We start from the raw sequence: 21,849 nt of genomic DNA on the forward strand, positions 1-21,849 counted from the left end.
CCTGCTAACCAGGCCCCAGCACCAGTGTTCTTTCCCTAACCTGTACTTTTGTATCCACAATTGGCAGACCCTGGCATCCAGATAAGTCCCTTGTAACTGGTACTTCTAGTACCAAGGGCCCTGATGCCAAGGAAGGTCTCTAAGGGCTGCAGCATGTCTTATGCCACCCTGGAGACCTCTCACTCAGCACAGACACACTGCTTGCCAGCTTGTGTGTGCTAGTGAGGACAAAACGAGTAAGTCGACATGGCACTCCCCTCAGGGTGCCATGCCAGCCTCTCACTGCCTATGCAGTATAGGTAAGACACCCCTCTAGCAGGCCTTACAGCCTAAAGGCAGGGTGCACTATACCATAGGTGAGGGTACCAGTGCATGAGCATGGTACCCCTACAGTGTCTAAACAAAACCTTAGACATTGTAAGTGCAGGGTAGCCATAAGAGTATATGGTCTGGGAGTTTGTCAAACACGAACTCCACAGCACCATAATGGCTACACTGAAAACTGGGAAGTTTGGTATCAAACTTCTCAGCACAATAAATGCACACTAATGCCAGTGTGCATTTTATTGTAAAATACACCACAGAGGGCACCTTAGAGGTGCCCCCTGAAACTTAACCGACTATCTGTGTAGGCTGACTAGTTTTAGCAGCCTGCCACAAACCGAGACATGTTGCTGGCCCCATGGGGAGAGTGCCTTTGTCACTCTGAGGCCAGTAACAAAGCCTGCACTGGGTGGAGATGCTAACACCTCTCCCAGGCAGGAATTGTCACACCTGGCGGTGAGCCTCAAAGGCTCACCTCCTTTGTGCCAACCCAGCAGGACACTCCAGCTAGTGGAGTTGCCCGCCCCCTCCGGCCAGGCCCCACTTTTGGCGGCAAGGCCGGAGAAAATAATGAGAAAAACAAGGAGGAGTCACTGGCCAGTCAGGACAGCCCCTAAGGTGTCCTGAGCTGAGGTGACTCTGACTTTTAGAAATCCTCCATCTTGCAGATGGAGGATTCCCCCAATAGGGTTAGGATTGTGACCCCCTCCCCTTGGGAGGAGGCACAAAGAGGGTGTACCCACCCTCAGGGCTAGTAGCCATTGGCTACTTACCCCCCAGACCTAAACACGCCCTTAAATTTAGTATTTAAGGGCTACCCTGAACCCTAGAAAATTAGATTCCTGCAACTACAAGAAGGACTGCCTAGCTGAAAACCCCTGCAGCGGAAGACCAGAAGACGACAACTGCCTTGGCTCCAGAAACTCACCGGCCTGTCTCCTGCCTTCCAAAGATCCTGCTCCAGCGACGCCTTCCAAAGGGACCAGCGACCTCGACATCCTCTGAGGACTGCCCCTGCTTCGAAAAGACAAACTCCCGAGGACAGCGGACCTGCTCCAAGAAAAGCTGCAACTTTGTTCCCAGCAGCTGTAAAGAACCCTGCAAGCTCCCCGCAAGAAGCGTGAGACTTGCAACACTGCACCCGGCGACCCCGACTCGGCTGGTGGAGATCCAACACCTCAGGAGGGACCCCAGGACTACTCTGATACTGTGAGTACCAAAACCTGTCCCCTCTGAGCCCCCACAGCGCCGCCTGCAGAGGGAATCACGAGGCTTCCCCTGACCGCGACTCTTTGAATCTAAAGTCCCGACGCCTGGGAGAGACCCTGCACCCGCAGCCCCCAGGACCTGAAGGACCGGACTTTCACTGGAGAAGTGACCCCCAGGAGTCCCTCTCCCTTGCCCAAGTGGAGGTTTCCCCGAGGAATCCCCCCCCTTGCCTGCCTGCAGCGCTGAAGAGATCCCGAGATCTCTCATAGACTAACATTGAAAACCCGACGCTTGTTTTTACACTGCACCCGGCCGCCCCCGCGCTGCTGAGGGTGAAATTTCTGTGTGGACCTGTGTCCCCCCCCGGTGCCCTACAAAACCCCCCTGGTCTGCCCTCCGAAGACGCGGGTACTTACCTGCAAGCAGACCGGAACCGGGGCACCCCCTTCTCTCCATTCTAGCCTATGTGTTTTGGGCACCACTTTGAACTCTGCACCTGACCGGCCCTGAGCTGCTGGTGTGGTGACTTTGGGGTTGCTCTGAACCCCCAACGGTGGGCTACCTTGGACCAAGAACTAAGCCCTGTAAGTGTCTTACTTACCTGGTTAACCTAACAAATACTTACCTCCCCTAGGAACTGTGAAAATTGCACTAAGTGTCCACTTTTAAAACAGCTATTTGTGAATAACTTGAAAAGTATACATGCAATTTTGATGATTTGAAGTTCCTAAAGTACTTACCTGCAATACCTGTCGAATGAGATATTACATGTAGAATTTGAACCTGTGGTTCTTAAAATAAACTAAGAAAAGATATTTTTCTATATAAAAACCTATTGGCTGGATTTGTCTCTGAGTGTGTGTACCTCATTTATTGTCTATGTGTATGTACAACAAATGCTTAACACTACTCCTTGGATAAGCCTACTGCTCGACCACACTACCACAAAATAGAGCATTAGTATTATCTCTTTTTACCACTATTTTACCTCTAAGGGGAACCCTTGGACTCTGTGCATGCTATTCCTTACTTTGAAATAGCACATACAGAGCCAACTTCCTACACTGAAGGACCGGACTTTCACTGGAGGAGTGACCCCCAGGAGTCCCTCTCCCTTGACCAAGTGGAGGTTTCCCCGAGGAACACCCCCCTTGCCTGCCTGCAGCGCTGAAGAGATCCCTAGATCTCCCATTGACTTCCATTACAAACCCGACGCTTGTTTCTACACTGCACCCGGCCGCCCCCGCGCTGCTGAGGGTGAAATTTCTGTGTGGGCTTGTGTCCCCCCCGGTGCCCTACAAAACCCCCCTGGTCTGCCCTCCGAAGACGCGGGTACTTACCTGCAAGCAGACCGGAACCGGGGCACCCCCTTCTCTCCATTCTAGCCTATGTGTTTTGGGCACCACTTTGAACTCTGCACCTGACCGGCCCTGAGCTGCTGGTGTGGTGACTTTGGGGTTGCTCTGAACCCCCAACGGTGGGCTACCTTGGACCAAGAACTGAACCCTGTAAGTGTCTTACTTACCTGGTAAAACTAACAAAAACTTACCTCCCCTAGGAACTGTGAAAATTGCACTAAGTGTCCACTTTTAAAACAGCTATTTGTCAATAACTTGAAAAGTATACATGCAATTTTTATGATTTAAAGTTCCTAAAGTACTTACCTGCAATACCTTTCAAATGAGATATTACATGTAGAATTTGAACCTGTGGTTCTTAAAATAAACTAAGAAAAGATATTTTTCTATACAAAAACCTATTGGCTGGATTTGTCTCTGAGTGTGTGTACCTCATTTATTGTCTATGTGTATGTACAACAAATGCTTAACACTACTCCTTGGATAAGCCTACTGCTCGACCACACTACCACAAAATAGAGCATTAGTATTATCTATTTTTACCACTATTTTACCTCTAAGGGGAACCCTTGGACTCTGTGCATGCTATTCCTTACTTTGAAATAGCACATACAGAGCCAACTTCCTACATTGGTGGCAGCGGTGGGATACAAGACTTTGCATTTGCTGGACTACTCAGCCAATACCTGATCACACGACAAATTCCAAAATTGTCATTAGAAATTCATTTTTGCAATTTGAAAGTTTTCTAAATTCTTAAAAGTCCTGCTAGGGCCTTGTGTGTTAAGTCCCTGTTTAGCATTGTCTTTTTAGAGTTTAAAAGTTTGTTAAAAGTTTGAATTAGATTCTAGAAACAGTTTTAGATTCTTAAAAAAGTATTCCAACTCTTAGCAGAATAATGTCTGATACAGAGATGCAGGTGGTGGAACTCGACACCACACCTTACCTCCATCTTAAGATGAGGGAGCTAAGGTCTCTCTGTAATATCAAAAAAATAACCATTGGCTCCAGACCTACCAAAATTCAGCTCCAGGAGCTGTTGGCAGAGTTTGAAAAAGCCAACCCCTCTGATGATGACATCACAGAGGAAGAAATTAGTGACTTGGAGGCCAATGTCCCTCCTCCAGTCCTAAATAGGGAGAACAGGACCCCTCAAGTCCTGTCTCCAACTGTGTTAGTCAGAAATAGTGAGTCCCTCACAGGAGGGTCCCACATTTCTGAAATCACTGAGGATGCTCTCAGTGAAGATGACCTCCTGTTAGCCAGGATGGCCAAAAGATTGGCTTTAGAGAGACAGCTCCTAGCCATAGAAAGGGAAAGACAAGAGATGGGCCTAGGACCCATCAATGGTGGCAGCAATATAAATAGGGTCAGAGATTCTCCTGACATGTTAAAAATCCCCAAAGGGATTGTGACAAAATTTGAAGATGGTGATGACATCACCAAGTGGTTCACAGCTTTTGAGAGGGCTTGTGTAACCAGAAAAGTGAACAGATCTCACTGGGGTGCTCTCCTTTGGGAAATGTTCACTGGAAAGTGTAGGGATAGACTCCTCACACTCTCTGGAAAAGATGCAGAATCTTATGACCTCATGAAGGGTACCCTGATTGAGGGCTTTGGATTCTCCACTGAGGAGTACAGGATTAGGTTCAGGGGGGCTCAAAAATCCTCGAGCCAGACCTGGGTTGACTTTGTTGACTACTCAGTGAAAACACTAGATGGTTGGATTCAAGGCAGTGGTGTAAGTAATTATGATGGGCTGTACAATTTATTTGTGAAAGAACACCTGTTAAGTAATTGTTTCAATGATAAACTGCATCAGCATCTGGTAGACCTAGGACCAATTTCTCCCCAAGAATTGGGAAAGAAGGCGGACCATTGGGTCAAGACAAGGGTGTCCAAGACTTCAACAGGGGGTGACCAAAAGAAAGGGGTCACAAAGACTCCCCAGGGGAAGAGTGATGAGACAACCAAAACTAAAAATAGTAAAGAGTCTTCTACAGGCCCCCAAAAACCTGCACAGGAGGGTGGGCCCAGAGCCTCTTCACAAAACAATGGGTACAAGGGTAAAAACTTTGATCCCAAAAAGGCCTGGTGTCATAGCTGTAAACAGCATGGACACCAAACTGGAGACAAGGCCTGTCCCAAGAAAGGTTCCACTCCAAACTCCCATCCAGGTAACACTGGTATGGCTAGTCTCCAAGTGGGATCAACAGTGTGCCCAGAGCAAATCAGGGTCCACACTGAAGCTACTCTAGTTTCTGAGGGTGGGGTGGATTTAGCCACACTAGCTGTCTGGCCGCCTAACATGCAAAAATACAGACAGCAACTCTTAATTAATGGGACTAGAATAGAGGGCCTGAGGGATACAGGTGCCAGTGTCACCATGGTGACAGAGAAACTGGTTTCCCCTGGCCAATACCTGACTGGAAAAACTTACACAGTCACCAACGCTGACAATCAGAGAAAAGTACATCCCATGGCAATGGTTACTTTAGAATGGGGAGGGGTCAATGGCCTGAAACAGGTGGTGGTCTCCTCAAATATCCCAGTGGACTGTCTGCTTGGAAATGACCTGGAGTCCTCAGCATGGGCTGAGGTAGAACTAAAAACCCATGCAGCAATGCTGGGTATCCCTGAACTGGTGTGTGTGAAAACAAGAGCACAGTGCAAGGCACAGGGTGAACAAGTAGAGCTGGAGTCTGGAAGAATGGCCCAGCCTACCAAGAGGAAAGGAAAGTCAGTTGGGAAACCAACTGCAACACAGCAAAAGAAAGGGAACCTCTCTTCTCAGGAAGAAGTTCTGCCCTCTGAGGGAACTGAGCCTTTGGAGCTTGAACCTTATCAGGTTGAGCTCTTAGGCCCAGGGGGACCCTCAAGGGAGGAGCTGTGTAAGGGACAAGAAACCTGTCCCTCTCTTGAAGGCCTTAGGCAGCAAGCTGCTGAAGAGTCCAAGGGCAAGAAAAATGGAACACATAGGGTCTATTGGGAGGATGGACTCCTGTACACTGAGGCCAGAGACCCCAAACCTGGTGCCACTAGGAGAGTGGTAGTGCCTCAGCTGTTCAGAGAGTTCATCCTAACATTGGCCCATGACATTCCCCTTGCTGGACATTTGGGACAAACCAAGACGTGGGAGAGGTTAGTCAACCACTTCTACTGGCCCAATATGTCCAACATGGTTAAGGAGTTTTGCCTCTCCTGCCCCACCTGTCAAGCCAGTGGTAAGACAGGTGGGCACCCAAAGGCCCCCCTCATTCCACTTCCAGTGGTGGGGGTCCCCTTTGAAAGAGTGGGTGTGGACATAGTTGGTCCACTAGAACCTCCCACAGCCTCAGGAAATATGTATATCTTGGTAGTAGTGGATCATGCTACCAGGTATCCTGAAGCTATTCCCCTTAGGTCGACTACTGCCCCTGCAGTAGCCAAGGCCCTCATTGGTATCTTTACCAGAGTGGGTTTCCCTAAGGAGGTGGTGTCTGACAGAGGTACCAACTTCATGTCGGCATACCTAAAGCACATGTGGAATGAGTGTGGAGTGACTTATAAATTCACTACCCCATACCATCCACAAACTAATGGCTTGGTTGAGAGATTCAACAAGACATTAAAAGGCATGATCATGGGGCTCCCAGAAAAAACTCAAAAGGAGATGGGATGTCCTCTTGCCATGTCTGCTTTTCGCTTACAGAGAGGTGCCACAGAAGGGAGTAGGATTCTCACCCTTTGAACTTCTGTTTGGTCATCCTGTAAGGGGACCACTTGCCCTTGTTAAAGAAGGCTGGGAGAGACCTCTCCATGAGCCTAAACAGGACATAGTGGACTATGTACTTGGCCTTCGCTCTAGAATGGCAGAGTACATGGAAAAGGCAACCAAAAACCTTGAGGCCAGCCAACAGCTCCAGAAGTTTTGGTATGACCAAAAGGCTGCACTGGTTGAGTTCCAACCAGGGCAGAAAGTCTGGGTTCTGGAGCCTGTGGCTCCCAGGGCACTCCAGGACAAATGGAGTGGCCCTTACCCAGTACTAGAAAGGAAGAGTCAGGTCACCTACCTGGTGGACCTGGGCACAAGCAGGAGCCCCAAGAGGGTGATCCATGTGAACCGCCTTAAGCTCTTCCATGACAGGGCTGATGTGAATCTGTTGATGGTAACAGATGAGGATCAGGAGGCAGAGAGTGAACCTCTCCCTGATCTTCTGTCATCAGACCCAAAAGATGGCACAGTAGATGGAGTGATCTACTCAGACACCCTCTCTGGCCAACAGCAAGCTGATTGTAGGAGAGTCCTACAACAGTTTCCTGAACTCTTCTCCTTAACCCCTGGTCAGACACACCTGTGTACCCATGATGTGGACACAGGAGACAGCATGCCTGTCAAGAACAAAATCTTTAGACAGTCTGACCATGTTAAGGAGAGCATCAAGGTGGAAGTCCACAAGATGCTGGAATTGGGAGTGATTGAGCGCTCTGACAGCCCCTGGGCTAGCCCAGTGGTCTTGGTCCCCAAACCTCACACCAAAGATGGAAAGAAAGAGATGAGGTTTTGTGTGGACTACAGAGGGCTCAATTCTGTCACCAAGACAGATGCTCATCCAATTCCAAGAGCTGATGAGCTCATAGACAAATTAGGTGCTGCCAAGTTCCTCAGTACCTTTGACTTGACAGCAGGGTACTGGCAAATAAAAATGGCACCTGGAGCAAAAGAGAAAACAGCATTCTCCACACCTGATGGGCATTATCAGTTTACTGTTATGCCCTTTGGTTTAAAGAATGCCCCTGCCACCTTCCAAAGGTTGGTGAATCAAGTCCTTGCTGGCTTGGAGTCCTTTAGCACAGCTTATCTTGATGATATTGCTGTCTTTAGCTCCACCTGGCAGGATCACCTGGTCCACCTGAGGAAGGTCTTGAAGGCTCTGCAATCTGCAGGCCTCTCTATCAAGGCATCCAAATGCCAGATAGGGCAGGGAACTGTGGTTTACTTGGGCCACCTTGTAGGTGGAGGCCAAGTTCAGCCACTCCAACCCAAGATCCAGACTATTCTGGACTGGGTAGCTCCAAAAACCCAGACTCAAGTCAGGGCATTCCTTGGCTTGACTGGGTATTACAGGAGGTTTGTGAAGGGATATGGATCCATTGTGACAGCCCTCACTGAACTCACCTCCAAGAAAATGCCCAAGAAAGTAAACTGGACTGTGGAATGCCAACAGGCCTTTGACACCCTGAAACAGGCAATGTGCTCAGCACCAGTTCTCAAAGCTCCAGATTATTCTAAGCAGTTCATTGTGCAGACTGATGCCTCTGAACATGGGATAGGGGCAGTTTTGTCCCAAACAAATGATGATGGCCTTGACCAGCCTGTTGCTTTCATTAGCAGGAGGTTACTCCCCAGGGAGCAGCGTTGGAGTGCCATTGAGAGGGAGGCCTTTGCTGTGGTTTGGTCCCTGAAGAAGCTGAGACCATACCTCTTTGGGACTCACTTCCTAGTTCAAACTGACCACAGACCTCTCAAATGGCTGATGCAAATGAAAGGTGAAAATCCTAAACTGTTGAGGTGGTCCATCTCCCTACAGGGAATGGACTTTATAGTGGAACACAGACCTGGGACTGCCCATGCCAATGCAGATGGCCTTTCCAGGTTCTTCCACTTAGAAAATGAAGACTCTCTTGGGAAAGGTTAGTCTCATCCTCTTTCGTTTGGGGGGGGGTTGTGTAAGGAAATGCCTCCTTGGCATGGTTGCCCCCTGACTTTTTGCCTTTGCTGATGCTATGTTTACAATTGAAAGTGTGCTGAGGCCTGCTAACCAGGCCCCAGCACCAGTGTTCTTTCCCTAACCTGTACTTTTGTATCCACAATTGGCAGACCCTGGCATCCAGATAAGTCCCTTGTAACTGGTACTTCTAGTACCAAGGGCCCTGATGCCAAGGAAGGTCTCTAAGGGCTGCAGCATGTCTTATGCCACCCTGGAGACCTCTCACTCAGCACAGACACACTGCTTGCCAGCTTGTGTGTGCTAGTGAGGACAAAACGAGTAAGTCGACATGGCACTCCCCTCAGGGTGCCATGCCAGCCTCTCACTGCCTATGCAGTATAGGTAAGACACCCCTCTAGCAGGCCTTACAGCCCTAAGGCAGGGTGCACTATACCATAGGTGAGGGTACCAGTGCATGAGCATGGTACCCCTACAGTGTCTAAACAAAACCTTAGACATTGTAAGTGCAGGGTAGCCATAAGAGTATATGGTCTGGGGGTTTGTCAAACACGAACTCCACAGCGCCATAATGGCTACACTGAAAACTGGGAAGTTTGGTATCAAACTTCTCAGCACAATAACTGCACACTGATGCCAGTGTACATTTTATTGTAAAACACACCACAGAGGGCACCTTAGAGGTGCCCCCTGAAACTTAACCGACTATCTGTGTAGGCTGACTAGTTTTAGCAGCCTGCCACAAACCGAGACATGTTGCTGGCCCCATGGGGAGAGTGCCTTTGTCACTCTGAGGCCAGTAACAAAGCCTGCACTGGGTGGAGATGCTAACACCTCTCCCAGGCAGGAATTGTCACACCTGGCGGTGAGCCTCAAAGGCTCACCTCCTTTGTGCCAACCCAGCAGGACACTCCAGCTAGTGGAGTTGCCCGCCCCCTCCGGCCCGGCCCCCACTTTTGGCGTCAAGGCCGGAGAAAATAATGAGAATAACAAGGAGGAGTCACTGGCCAGTCAGGACAGCCCCTAAGGTGTCCTGAGCTGAGGTGACTCTAACTTTTAGAAATCCTCCATCTTGCAGATGGAGGATTCCCCCAATAGGGTTAGGCTTGTGACCCCCTCCCCTTGGGAGGAGGCACAAAGAGGGTGTACCCACCCTCAGGGCTAGTAGCCATTGGCTACTAACCCCCCAGACCTAAACACGCCCTTAAATTTAGTATTTAAGGGCTACCCTGAACCCTAGAAAATTAGATTCCTGCAACTACAAGAAGAAGGACTGCCTAGCTGAAAAACCCCTGCAGAGGAAGACCAGAAGACGACAACTGCCTTGGCTCCAGAAACTCACCGGCCTGTCTCCTGCCTTCCAAAGATCCTGCTCCAGCGACGCCTTCCAAAGGGACCAGCGACCTCGACATCCTCTGAGGACTGCCCCTGCTTCGAAAAGACAAGAAACTCCCGAGGACAGCGGACCTGCTCCAAGAAAAGCTGCAACTTTGTTTCCAGCAGCTTTAAAGAACCCTGCAAGCCCCCCCGCAAGAAGCGTGAGACTTGCAACACTGCACCCGGCGACCCCGACTCGGCTGGTGGCGATCCAACACCTCAGGAGGGACCCCAGGACTACTCTAAGACTGTGAGTACAAAAACCTGTCCCCCCTGAGCCCCCACAGCGCCGCCTGCAGAGGGAATCCCGAGGCTTCCCCTGACCGCGACTCTTTGAATCCTAAGTCCCGACACCTGGGAGAGACCCTGCACCCGCAGCCCCCAGCACCTGAAGGACCGGACTTTCACTGGAGGAGTGACCCCCAGGAGTCCCTCTCCCTTGACCAAGTGGAGGTTTCCCCGAGGAACACCCCCCTTGCCTGCCTGCAGCGCTGAAGAGATCCCTAGATCTCCCATTGACTTCCATTACAAACCCGACGCTTGTTTCTACACTGCACCCGGCCGCCCCCGCGCTGCTGAGGGTGAAATTTCTGTGTGGGCTTGTGTCCCCCCCGGTGCCCTACAAAACCCCCCTGGTCTGCCCTCCGAAGACGCGGGTACTTACCTGCAAGCAGACCGGAACCGGGGCACCCCCTTCTCTCCATTCTAGCCTATGTGTTTTGGGCACCACTTTGAACTCTGCACCTGACCGGCCCTGAGCTGCTGGTGTGGTGACTTTGGGGTTGCTCTGAACCCCCAACGGTGGGCTACCTTGGACCAAGAACTGAACCCTGTAAGTGTCTTACTTACCTGGTAAAACTAACAAAAACTTACCTCCCCTAGGAACTGTGAAAATTGCACTAAGTGTCCACTTTTAAAACAGCTATTTGTCAATAACTTGAAAAGTATACATGCAATTTTTATGATTTAAAGTTCCTAAAGTACTTACCTGCAATACCTTTCAAATGAGATATTACATGTAGAATTTGAACCTGTGGTTCTTAAAATAAACTAAGAAAAGATATTTTTCTATACAAAAACCTATTGGCTGGATTTGTCTCTGAGTGTGTGTACCTCATTTATTGTCTATGTGTATGTACAACAAATGCTTAACACTACTCCTTGGATAAGCCTACTGCTCGACCACACTACCACAAAATAGAGCATTAGTATTATCTATTTTTACCACTATTTTACCTCTAAGGGGAACCCTTGGACTCTGTGCATGCTATTCCTTACTTTGAAATAGCACATACAGAGCCAACTTCCTACACAAGGGAAATGGGATATGTAGGAAGTTGGCTCTGTATGTGCTATTTCAAAGTAAGGAATAGCATGCACAGAGTCCAAGGGTTCCCCTTAGAGGTAAAATAGTGGTAAAAATAGATAATACTAATGCTCTATTTTGTGGTAGTGTGGTCGAGCAGTAAGCTTATCCAAGGAGTAGTGTTAAGCATTTGTTGTACATACACATAGACAATAAATGAGGTACACACACTCAGAGACAAATCCAGCCAATAGGTTTTTATATAGAAAAATATCTTTTCTTAGTTTATTTTAAGAACCACAGGTTCAAATTCTACATGTAATATCTCATTCGAAAGGTATTGCAGGTAAGTACTTTAGGAACTTCAAATCATCAAAATTGCATGTATACTTTTCAAGTTGTTGCCAAATAGCTGTTTTAAAAGTGGACACTTAGTGCAATTTTCACAGTTCCTAGGGGAGGTAAGTTTTGGTTAGTTTTACCAGGTAAGTAAGACACTTACAGGGTTCAGTTCTTGGTCCAAGGTAGCCCACCGTTGGGGGTTCAGAGCAACCCCAAAATCACCACACCAGCAGCTCAGGGCCGGTCAGGTGCAGAGTTCAAAGTGGTGCCCAAAACACATAGGCTAGGATGGAGAGAAGGGGGTGCCCCGGTTCCGGTCTACTTGCAGGTAAGTACCCGCGTCTTCGGAGGGCAGACCAGGGGGGTTTTGTAGGGCACCGGGGGGGACACAAGCCCACACAGAAATTTCACCCTCAGCAGCGCGGGGGCGGCCGGGTGCAGTGTAGAAACAGGCGTCGGGTTCGCAATGTTAGTCTATGAGAGATCTCGGGATCTCTTCAGCGCTGCAGGCAGGCAAGGGGGGGGTTCCTCGGGGAAACCTCCACTTGGACAAGGGAGAGGGACTCCTGGGGGTCACTTCTCCAGTGAAAGTCCGGTCCTTCAGGTCCTGGGGGCTGCGGGTGCAGGGTCTCTCCCAGGCGTCGGGACTTTAGGTTCAAAGAGTCGCGGTCAGGGGAAGCCTCGGGATTCCCTCTGCAGGCGGCGCTGTGGGGGCTCAGGGGGGACAGGTTTTGGTACTCACAGTATCAGAGTAGTCCTGGGGTCCCTCCTGAGGTGTTGGATCGCCACCAGCCGAGTCGGGGTCGCCGGGTGCAGTGTTGCAAGTCTCACGCTTCTTGCGGGGAGCTTGCAGGGTTCTTTAAAGCTGCTGGAAACAAAGTTGCAGCTTTTCTTGGAGCAGGTCCGCTGTCCTCGGGAGTTTCTTGTCTTTTCGAAGCAGGGGCAGTCCTCAGAGGATGTCGAGGTCGCTGGTCCCTTTGGAAGGCGTCGCTGGAGCAGGATCTTTGGAAGGCAGGAGACAGGCCGGTGAGTTTCTGGAGCCAAGGCAGTAGTTGTCTTCTGGTCTTCCTCTGCAGGGGTTTTCAGCTAGGCAGTCCTTCTTCTTGTTGTTGCAGGAATCTAATTTTCTAGGGTTCAGGGTAGCCCTTAAATACTAAATTTAAGGGCGTGTTTAGGTCTGGGGGGTTAGTAGCCAATGGCTACTAGCCCTGAGGGTGGGTACACCCTCTTTGTGCCTCCTCCCAAGGGGAGGGGGTCACAATCCTAACCCTATTGGGGGAATCCTCCATCTGCAAGATGGAGGATTTCTAAAAGTTAGAGTCACCTCAGCTCAGGACACCTTAGGGGCTGTCCTGACTGGCCAGTGACTCCTCCTTGTTTTTCTCATTATTTTCTCCGGCCTTGCCGCCAAAAGTGGGGCCTGGCCGGAGGGGGCGGGCAACTCCACTAGTTGGAGTGTCCTGCTGGGTTGGCACAAAGGAGGTGAGCCTTTGAGGCTCACCGCCAGGTGTGACAATTCCTGCCTGGGAGAGGTGTTAGCATCTCCACCCAGTGCAGGCTTTGTTACTGGCCTCAGAGTGACAAAGGCACTCTCCCCATGGGGCCAGCAACATGTCTCGGTTTGTGGCAGGCTGCTAAAACTAGTCAGCCTACACAGATAGTCGGTTAAGTTTCAGGGGGCACCTCTAAGGTGCCCTCTGTGGTGTATTTTTCAATAACATGTACACTGGCATCAGTGTGCATTTATTGTGCTGAGAAGTTTGATACCAAACTTCCCAGTTTTCAGTGTAGCCATTATGGTGCTGTGGAGTTCGTGTTTGACAGACTCCCAGACCATATACTCTTATGGCTACCCTGCACTTACAATGTCTAAGGTTTTGTTTAGACACTGTAGGGGTACCATGCTCATGCACTGGTACCCTCACCCATGGTATAGTGCACCCTGCCTTAGGGCTGTAAGGCCTGCTAGAGGGGTGTCTTACCTATACTGCATAGGCAGTGAGAGGCTGGCATGGCACCCTGAGGGGAGTGCCATGTCGACTTACTCGTTTTGTCCTCACTAGCACACACAAGCTGGCAAGCAGGGTGTCTGTGCTGAGTGAGAGGTCTCCAGGGTGGCATAAGACATGCTGCAGCCCTTAGAGACCTTCCTTGGCATCAGGGCCCTTGGTACTAGAAGTACCAGTTACAAGGGACTTATCTGGATGCCAGGGTCTGCCAATTGTGGATACAAAAGTACAGGTTAGGGAAAGAACACTGGTGCTGGGGCCTGGTTAGCAGGCCTCAGCACACTTTCAATTGTAAACATAGCATCAGCAAAGGCAAAAAGTCAGGGGGCAACCATGCCAAGGAGGCATTTCCTTACAGGATACCATTCAACAGACTTATCACATCAACTATTTGGAGTTACTTGCAGTCTTCCTAGCACTCAAAGCATTCCTAACACACCTCTCACAAAGTGGTTAGTTTTTACAGACAATAATGTGTTATCATTAGAAACAGAGGGACCCACACATCTCAATAGTACCTTCTAGCTCAGAGAATTTGGAAATGGGTGGTTCACAATCACATTCAATTACTGGCAGAATATCTCCATGGGACTAAAAGTTAACGGACCTATTAAGCAGGATGCAGCAACATGTCCAAGAATTGGAACGTCTCCCACAAGTACTTTACCAATACTTTTGCCCCTGGGGAACACCAGAAAGAGATCGCTTCACCACTGCAGAAAACTCAAAATGCCAAAACTTAACATCCAGTTACCCACACCCTCAGTCCAAGGGTAATGCTCTATGGATGAATTGTTCAGGAATATTTGCTTATGCTTTTCTGCCCCTCCCACTCATTCCATTTCTGGTACGCAAATTGAAACAAACATCACTCACCATGATTCCTATAGAGCCCAGGTGGGCACGTCAACCTTTGGAAACAACACTATTGGACTTGTCTGTGGTTCCCCATCACAAACTTCCTGTAAGGAAATGGCTCCCTGTTGCAGTTACCCCACACTTTTTGCCTGATGCTGACTTGACTGAGAAGTGTGCTGGGACCCTGCTAACCAGGCCCCAGCACCAGTGTTCTTACACCTAAAATGTACCATTGTCTCCACAATTGGCACAACCCTGGCACCCAGGTAAGTCCCTTGTAACTGGTACCCCTGGTACCAAGGGCCCTGATGCCAGGGAAGGTCTCTAAGGGATGCAGCATGTCTTAGGCCACCCTAGGGACCCCTCACTCAGCACACACACTGCTTGCCAGCTTGTGTGTGCTGGTGGGGAGAAAATGACTAAGTCGACATGGCACTCCCCTCAAGGTGCCATGCCAACCTCACACTGCCTGTGGCAGAGGTAAGTCACCCCTCTAGCAGGCCTTACAGCCCTAAGGCCGGGTGCACTATATACCACAGGTGAGGGCATATGTGCATGAGCACTATGCCCCTACAGTGTCTAAGCCAAACCTTAGACATTGTAAGTGCAGGGTAGCCATAAGAGTATATGGTCTGGGAGTCTGTCAAAAACGAACTCCACAGCTCCATAATGGCTACACTGAATACTGGGAAGTTTGGTATCAAACTTCTCAGAATAATAAACCCACACTGATGCCAGTGTTGGATTTATTAAAAAATGCACACAGAGGGCATCTTAGAGATGCCCCCTGTATTTTACCCAATTGTTCAGTGCAGGAGTGACTGGTCTGTGCCAGCCTGCTGCTGAGAGAAGAGTTTCTGACCCCATGTGGTGAGAGCCTTTGTGCTCTGAGGACAGAAACAAAGCCTGCTCTGGGTGAGGTGCTTCACACCTTCCCCCTGCAGGAACTGTAACACCTAGCAGTGAGCCTCAAAGGCTCAGGCTTTGTGTTACAATGCCCCAGGGCACTCCAGCTAGTGGAGATGCCCGCCCCCTCCGGCCACAGTCCCACTTTTGGCAGCAAGGCCGGAGGAAATAATGACAATAACAAGGAGTCGTCACTGGCCAGTCAGGACAACCCCTAAGGCGGAGGTCTTCAAACTGGGGGGCGGGCCCCCCTAAGGGGGCCAAAGTGGTCCCAGGGGGGGCGCCAGACTCTGGCCAAAAGAAGCATTATACAGATAAAAGGCCTTTATTTTAAGCAAAAACATGTAATTGCCCTTTTAAAAAGGCAGCAGTACTTAACTGCAATGTTTAAATAGGTCTAGACATATTTAAACATTGCCATCTTTATGAAATAATTGTGAAAAATTCTGAGGGGGGCCCAATAATTTTTATTTTTCAACTGGGGGGTTGCGGCGTTATAATGTAGTTATGTAGTTATGTAGTATGTAGTTAATATAATAGTAGCCATTGGCTACTAACCCCCCAGACCTAAACACGCCCTTAAATTTAGTATTTAAGGGCTCCCCAGAACCTAGGAACTCAGATTCCTGCAACCAAGAAGGACTGCTGTAGGAAGTTGGCTCTGTATGCACTATTTCAAAGTAAGAAATAGTATGCACAGAGTCCAAGGGTTCCCCTAAGATAGTGGCAAAAAGAGATAATACTAATGCTCTATTTTGTCGTAGTGTGGTCGAGCAGTAGGCTTATCAAAGGTGTAGTGTTAAGCATTTGTTGTACATACACACAGGCAATAAATGAGGAACACACCCTCAGACAATTCCAGCCAATAGGTTTTTGTATAGAAAAATATATTTTCTTAGTTTATTTTAAGAACCACAGGTTCAAATTCTACATGTAATCTCATTTGAAAGGTATTGCAGGTAAGTACTTTAGGAACTTTGAATAATCACAATAGCATATATACTTTTTACATAAAACACATATAGCTATTTTAAAAGTGGACACAGTGCAATTTTCACAGTTCCTGGGGGAGGTAAGTTATTGTTAGTTCTTGCAGGTAAGTAAACCACCTACGGGGTTCAAATTGGGGTCCAAGGTAGCCCACCGTTGGGGGTTCAGAGCAACCCCAAAGTTACGACACCAGCAGCTCAGGGCCGGTCAGGTGCAGAGGTCAGAGGTGCCCAAAACACACAGGCTTCAATGGAGGTAAGGGGGTGCCCCGGTTCCAGTCTGCCAGCAGGTAAGTACCTGCGTCTTCGGAGGGCAGACCAGCGGGGTTTTGTAGGGCACCGGGGGGGACACAAGTCAGCACAAAAAGTACACCTTTAGCAGCGCGGGGGCGGCCGGGTGCAGTGTGCAAACACGCGTCGGGTTTCCAATAGGTTTCTATGAGAGTCCAAGGGGTCTCTTCAGCGTTGCAGGCAGGCAAGGGGGGGCTCCTCGGGGTAGCCACCACCTGGGCAAGGGAGAGGGCCTCCTGGGGGGTCACTCCTGCACTGGAGTTCCGATCCTTCAGGTCCTGGGGGCTGCGGGTGCAGGGTCTTTTCCAGGCGTCTGGATTTCAGTCAGGCGGTTGCGGTCAGGGGGAGCCTCGGGATTCCCTCTGCAGGCGTCGCTGTGGGGGCTCGGGGGACAACTTGGGTTACTCAGTCTTGGAGTCGCTTGGGGGTCCTCCCTGTAGCGTTTTCTTCACCAGTCGAGTCGGGGTCGCCGGGTGCAGTGTTGCAAGTCTCACGCTTCTTGCGGGGATTGCAGGGGTCTTTAAATCTGCTCCTCTGGAAACAAAGTTGCAGTCTTTGTTGAACAGAGCTGCTGTTCTCAGGAGTTTCTTGGTTTCTTGGAAGCAGGGCAGTCCTCTGAGGATTCAGGGGTCGCTGGTCCTGGGGAAAGCTCAGCCATTGGCTACTAACCCCCCAGACCTGAACACGCCCTTAAATTTAGTATTTAAGGGCTTCCCTGAACCTAAGAATTTAGATTCCTGCAACTTACAGAAGAAGAGGACTGCTGAGCTGAAAAAACCCTGCAGAGAAGACGGAGACACCAACTGCTTTGGCCCCAGCTCTACCGGCCTGTCTCTCCTCCTCCCACCCCCCCCCCCCCCCCCCACCCCGAAGACACTGCTCCAGCGACACTTTCCCCAGGGACCAGCAACCTCAGAGGACTGCCCTGCTCTAGAAGGACCAAGAACTCACAAGGACAGCGGCTCTGTTCACCCAAGACTGCAACTTTGTTTCAAAAGGAGCAACTTTAAAACAACTGCGTTTCCCGCTGGAAGCGTGAGACTTGCTACTCTGCACCTTACGCCCCCGGCTCGACTTGTGGAGAACAAACACTTCAGGGAGGACTCTCCGGCGACTGCGAGACCGTGAGTACCCAGAGTTGCCCCCCCTGAGCCCCCACAGCGACTCCTGCAGAGGGAATCCCGATGCTCCCCCTGACCGCGACTGCCTGCTCCTCAGATCCCGACGCCTGGAAAAGACTCTGCACCCGCAGCCCCCCGGACCTGAAGGATCCGAACTCCAGTGCAGGAGTGACCCCCAGGAGGCCCTCTCCCTTGCCCAGGTGGTGGCTACCACGAGGAGCCCCCCCCCCCCTTGCCTGCATCGCTGAAGACACCCCTTGGTCTCCCATTGATTTCAACGACAAACCCGATGCGTGTTTGCACACTGCACCCGGCCGCCCCCGTGCTGCTGAGGGTGTACTTTCTGTGCTAACTTGTGTCCCCCCCGGTGCCCTACAAAACCCCCCTGGTCTGCCCTCCGAAGACGCGGGTACTAACCTGCTGGCAGACTGGAACCGGGGCACCCCCTTCTCCATTGAAGCCTATGCGTTTTGGGCACCACTTTGGCCTCTGCACCTGACCGGCCCTGAGCTGCTGGTGTGGTAACTTTGGGGTTGCTCTGAACCCCCAACGGTGGGCTACCTTGGACCCAAACTTGAACCCCGTAGGTGGTTTACTTACCTGCAAGAACTAACAAATACCTCCCCTAGGAACTGTGAAAATTGCACTATCTAGTTTTAAAATCGCTATGTGATTTATATGAAAACTGTGTATGCTATTTTGATTATTCAAAGTTCCTAAAGTACCTACCTGCAATACCTTTCATTTGAATTATTATATGTAAAATTGGAACCTGTGGTTCTTAAAATAAACTAAGAAAATATATTTTTCTATACAAAAACCTATTGGCCATTCTTTGAGTGTGTGTTCCTCATTTATTGCTTGTGTATGTACAACAAATGCTTAACACTACGCCTACTGCTCGACCACACTACCACAAAATAGAGCATTAGTATTATCTCTTTTTGCCACTATCTTACCTCTAAGGGGAACCCTTGGACTCTATGCATACTATTCCTTACTTTGAAATAGTGCATACAGAGCCAACTTCCTACACTTCCCAACAGACCAGGCCTTCTGACTCGAAAGAGAGGTCAAATCAGATGTCCAAACCCCATAACACTCAATCTTGCGGTATGGCTTCTGAAGTCATAATTTGGATATTTACAACTTCCTTCTGAATGTACGGACATTCTTAAAGAAGCATGCAGACCTACAACCAGACAATGTTATGCTGCTAAATGGAAATGTTTTGCACATTACTGTCCACATAGAAACATCGATTCACTCAAACCATCAGTACAAGACCTTGTTACTTGCTACATTCACAAAAGGCAAAATTAGCTTACTCGTCTATAAGACTTCACTTAGCAGCTGTTTATCTTGAAAACAGACAACATTTCTTTGTTTAGAATCCGTTATTTAGGCATCCTAAATTCCTACCTAAAGTAGTTTCACCATTTCACATTAATCAATCAGTTGAGTAACCTGTCTTTTTCCACAGCCAGACTCGGTTGCTGAAAGAGCTCTACATACACTAGATGTTAAACGAGCTGTTATGGATTACATTGACAGGAAAAAAAGTTTAAGAAAATCTAAACATCTTTTTGTTGCCTTTCAGTGCCTCACAAAGGTAATCCAATTTCAAAGAATGGATTAGGTAGATGGATATTCAAATGTATTCAAACTTGTTATTTCAAAGCTAAAAGGTAATTACCAACATGCCCTAGAGCACACTACCAGGAAAAAAAGGGGCTTCTATGGCATTTTTAGGGAACATTCCAATAGCCGATATTTGTAAGGCTGTTACTTGGTTTACACCACACACATTCACTCTACACTATTGTGTAGATGTTTTAGCTCGCCAGCAAACACATGTTGGCCAGGCAGTGCTTAGAACACTTTTTCAAACCACTCCAACTCCCACAGGCTAGCCACCGCTTACTTCGAGGACACTACTTTACAGTCTATGCAAAACATATCTATCTACAGTCACAGATGCCATCAAACGGAATGTTACTTACCCAGTAGACATAGGTTTGTGGCATGTAGTGGTGTAGATTAACATGCACCTTCCCTCCTCCCCCAGAAGCCTGTAGTCGTAGTAAAATACCTAGTTATACATATGTATATATACTGCATGGACATCCTTTTATATATAAATATGTGGCATGTGTAGCTGCAGATACACATGCTATGCATAGATGCCAATGCACAATATCAAGAGGAGTTACTCGACCTCGTGACTCTTCAAAGAAAAACAACTTGTAACACTCAGAGCCAAACACTAGATGGCGGACTTATGCAAAGCATGTGAATCTATAGCACTACATGCCATGAACAGATGCTTACTGGATAAGTAACGTTTTCCATTCTTCCTCTTTTTTTTATAGCCTCAGTACAGACAACCCTTGGTAGACAATCTGCATATTGTGCCCCTACAATGGCACACTGCATGGATAACCAGCTTCTTGCATGTCAGACATTTGTGTTTTTAGAATGTGACCCACGCAGCGTGCTAGCAATGGACAGCTGTTCTTAAAACATAATATTGTGAAATTTTCAATCTCTAACTTTGGTCTTCTTTCTTCCCAGCCAGAGGAGAAAACCCGCCTTCATGATGAGTTGGAACTGGCTCGAGACATGGCCAGGAGGCGGTCTTTGGGTAACATCAAATTCATCGGCGAGCTTTTCAAGTTAAAGATGTTGACTGAGGCCATTATGCATGACTGTGTAGTGAAACTTCTCAAGAACCATGATGAGGAGTCTCTTGAGTGCCTTTGCCGGCTTCTCTCCACCATTGGCAAGGACCTTGACTTTGAGAAAGCGAAGGTATTTTAACACTGTCTTCACCATCTCCATTTCTTCCCACGAGTACAGCAGGCACCTCTTATGCCCAATTAATTTAGTCAGCTGTAGATGGCTTCTATGTTAGAGGATTCCAAGAAGCATCACAATTTTATAGTACATTAGTCTTTGCTTTACCACCATTATAAACTTAAGGCAACAAGCTACAAAGTGGAAAGATAAAACTGTTTATTCATTCAACTGAAACCACCACTATGACCGCTACAATAGTTAAAGACTGCCTCACCAGCAAGATCCCCAATGTCTTCTGGTATTTGCCCGTGACCCTGTATACGTGAGACTGTTATTAGCTTAATGCCCAGCAGTAAGTCTGCCTGGGTCTTTTGCTGGTTTAGAACCCATGTCCAAAGCTGAGGCATCCGTCTTTGAAAGAAAACGGCAATATTTCCTCTGGATGCCTAGCATGGTCTGTAAATGCCTTTCCTTTAGTCCCATTTCCACCGCTCCCCCATGCAGAGTCCATGATCGTATCTAACTTTTTCCCAGTCAGGAATAGACCTGCAGACATAATGAATGATAAATTAGGTAAGCGAAAAAGTCTGCTGAGAAATGTTATTAAAAATGCACCTGTTTTTCCTTGTGCAAGCCATAAAGAAATCTGAATCTCCCAAAGCCTAGTGTTCAAAGTTCCATGCTCCGCAGAGTGGAAAAAAGAGTTGCTCAATGTTATTAGAATGTTCCCTCGAGCAGTTTACCTATCTTAAAGTTAGATACCGCATTAAAAAAACATTCACTTAATTTCTAGCTTTGTTTTATGTTGCTTAGAGAGCGAGATAAAAGGTTTTGAGCCGCTCATTTCTCGTCAATGGGATTTTCAGATATCCACTGACAGTACCACATCTTAAGCAGTTCACATTTTTGCAATATACTTTGAATTGGATGATGAATGTCAAAATTCATAAATCTGAGAATACGCATTTTGTATACTAACAAGGACCCCAGTAGTTTTGCTCTCATCTAAATTGTACCTTTTTCTTCCCACAATTGGCATAAAGGTCCCACCATGTAAGTCCCTAGTATATGGTACCTAGGTACCCATGGCATAGAGGTTCCATGGGATCCCTATGGGCTGTATAATTTCTTTTGCCACCCATAGGGAGCCCATAGAAAGGGTTCAGCAGGCCTGCCATTTGCAGTCTGTGTGAACCGGGTGACACACCCAGTTTCACTACAGGTCACTGCACAAGGTCACACCATATCACCC

General features: G+C 48.5%; 1 protein-coding gene across 8 annotated transcripts in view; it reads left to right on the top strand.

Annotated features, from left to right (window-relative positions):
* The window catches only part of EIF4G1 (eukaryotic translation initiation factor 4 gamma 1), a 723,480-nt gene that overhangs the window by 476,230 nt on the left and 225,401 nt on the right, over positions 1-21,849 (top strand). For all 8 annotated transcript variants that reach the window (XM_069212975.1, XM_069212971.1, XM_069212974.1 and 5 more), the window contains one exon: positions 20,373-20,609. In XM_069212975.1, coding sequence (XP_069069076.1) covers positions 20,373-20,609 — 237 coding nt within the window. The remainder of the gene's footprint in view (positions 1-20,372; positions 20,610-21,849) is intronic.

This window comes from Pleurodeles waltl, chromosome 11 (assembly GCF_031143425.1).
Source record: "Pleurodeles waltl isolate 20211129_DDA chromosome 11, aPleWal1.hap1.20221129, whole genome shotgun sequence".
In the NCBI taxonomy this organism is placed as follows: Eukaryota; Metazoa; Chordata; class Amphibia; order Caudata; family Salamandridae; genus Pleurodeles; species Pleurodeles waltl.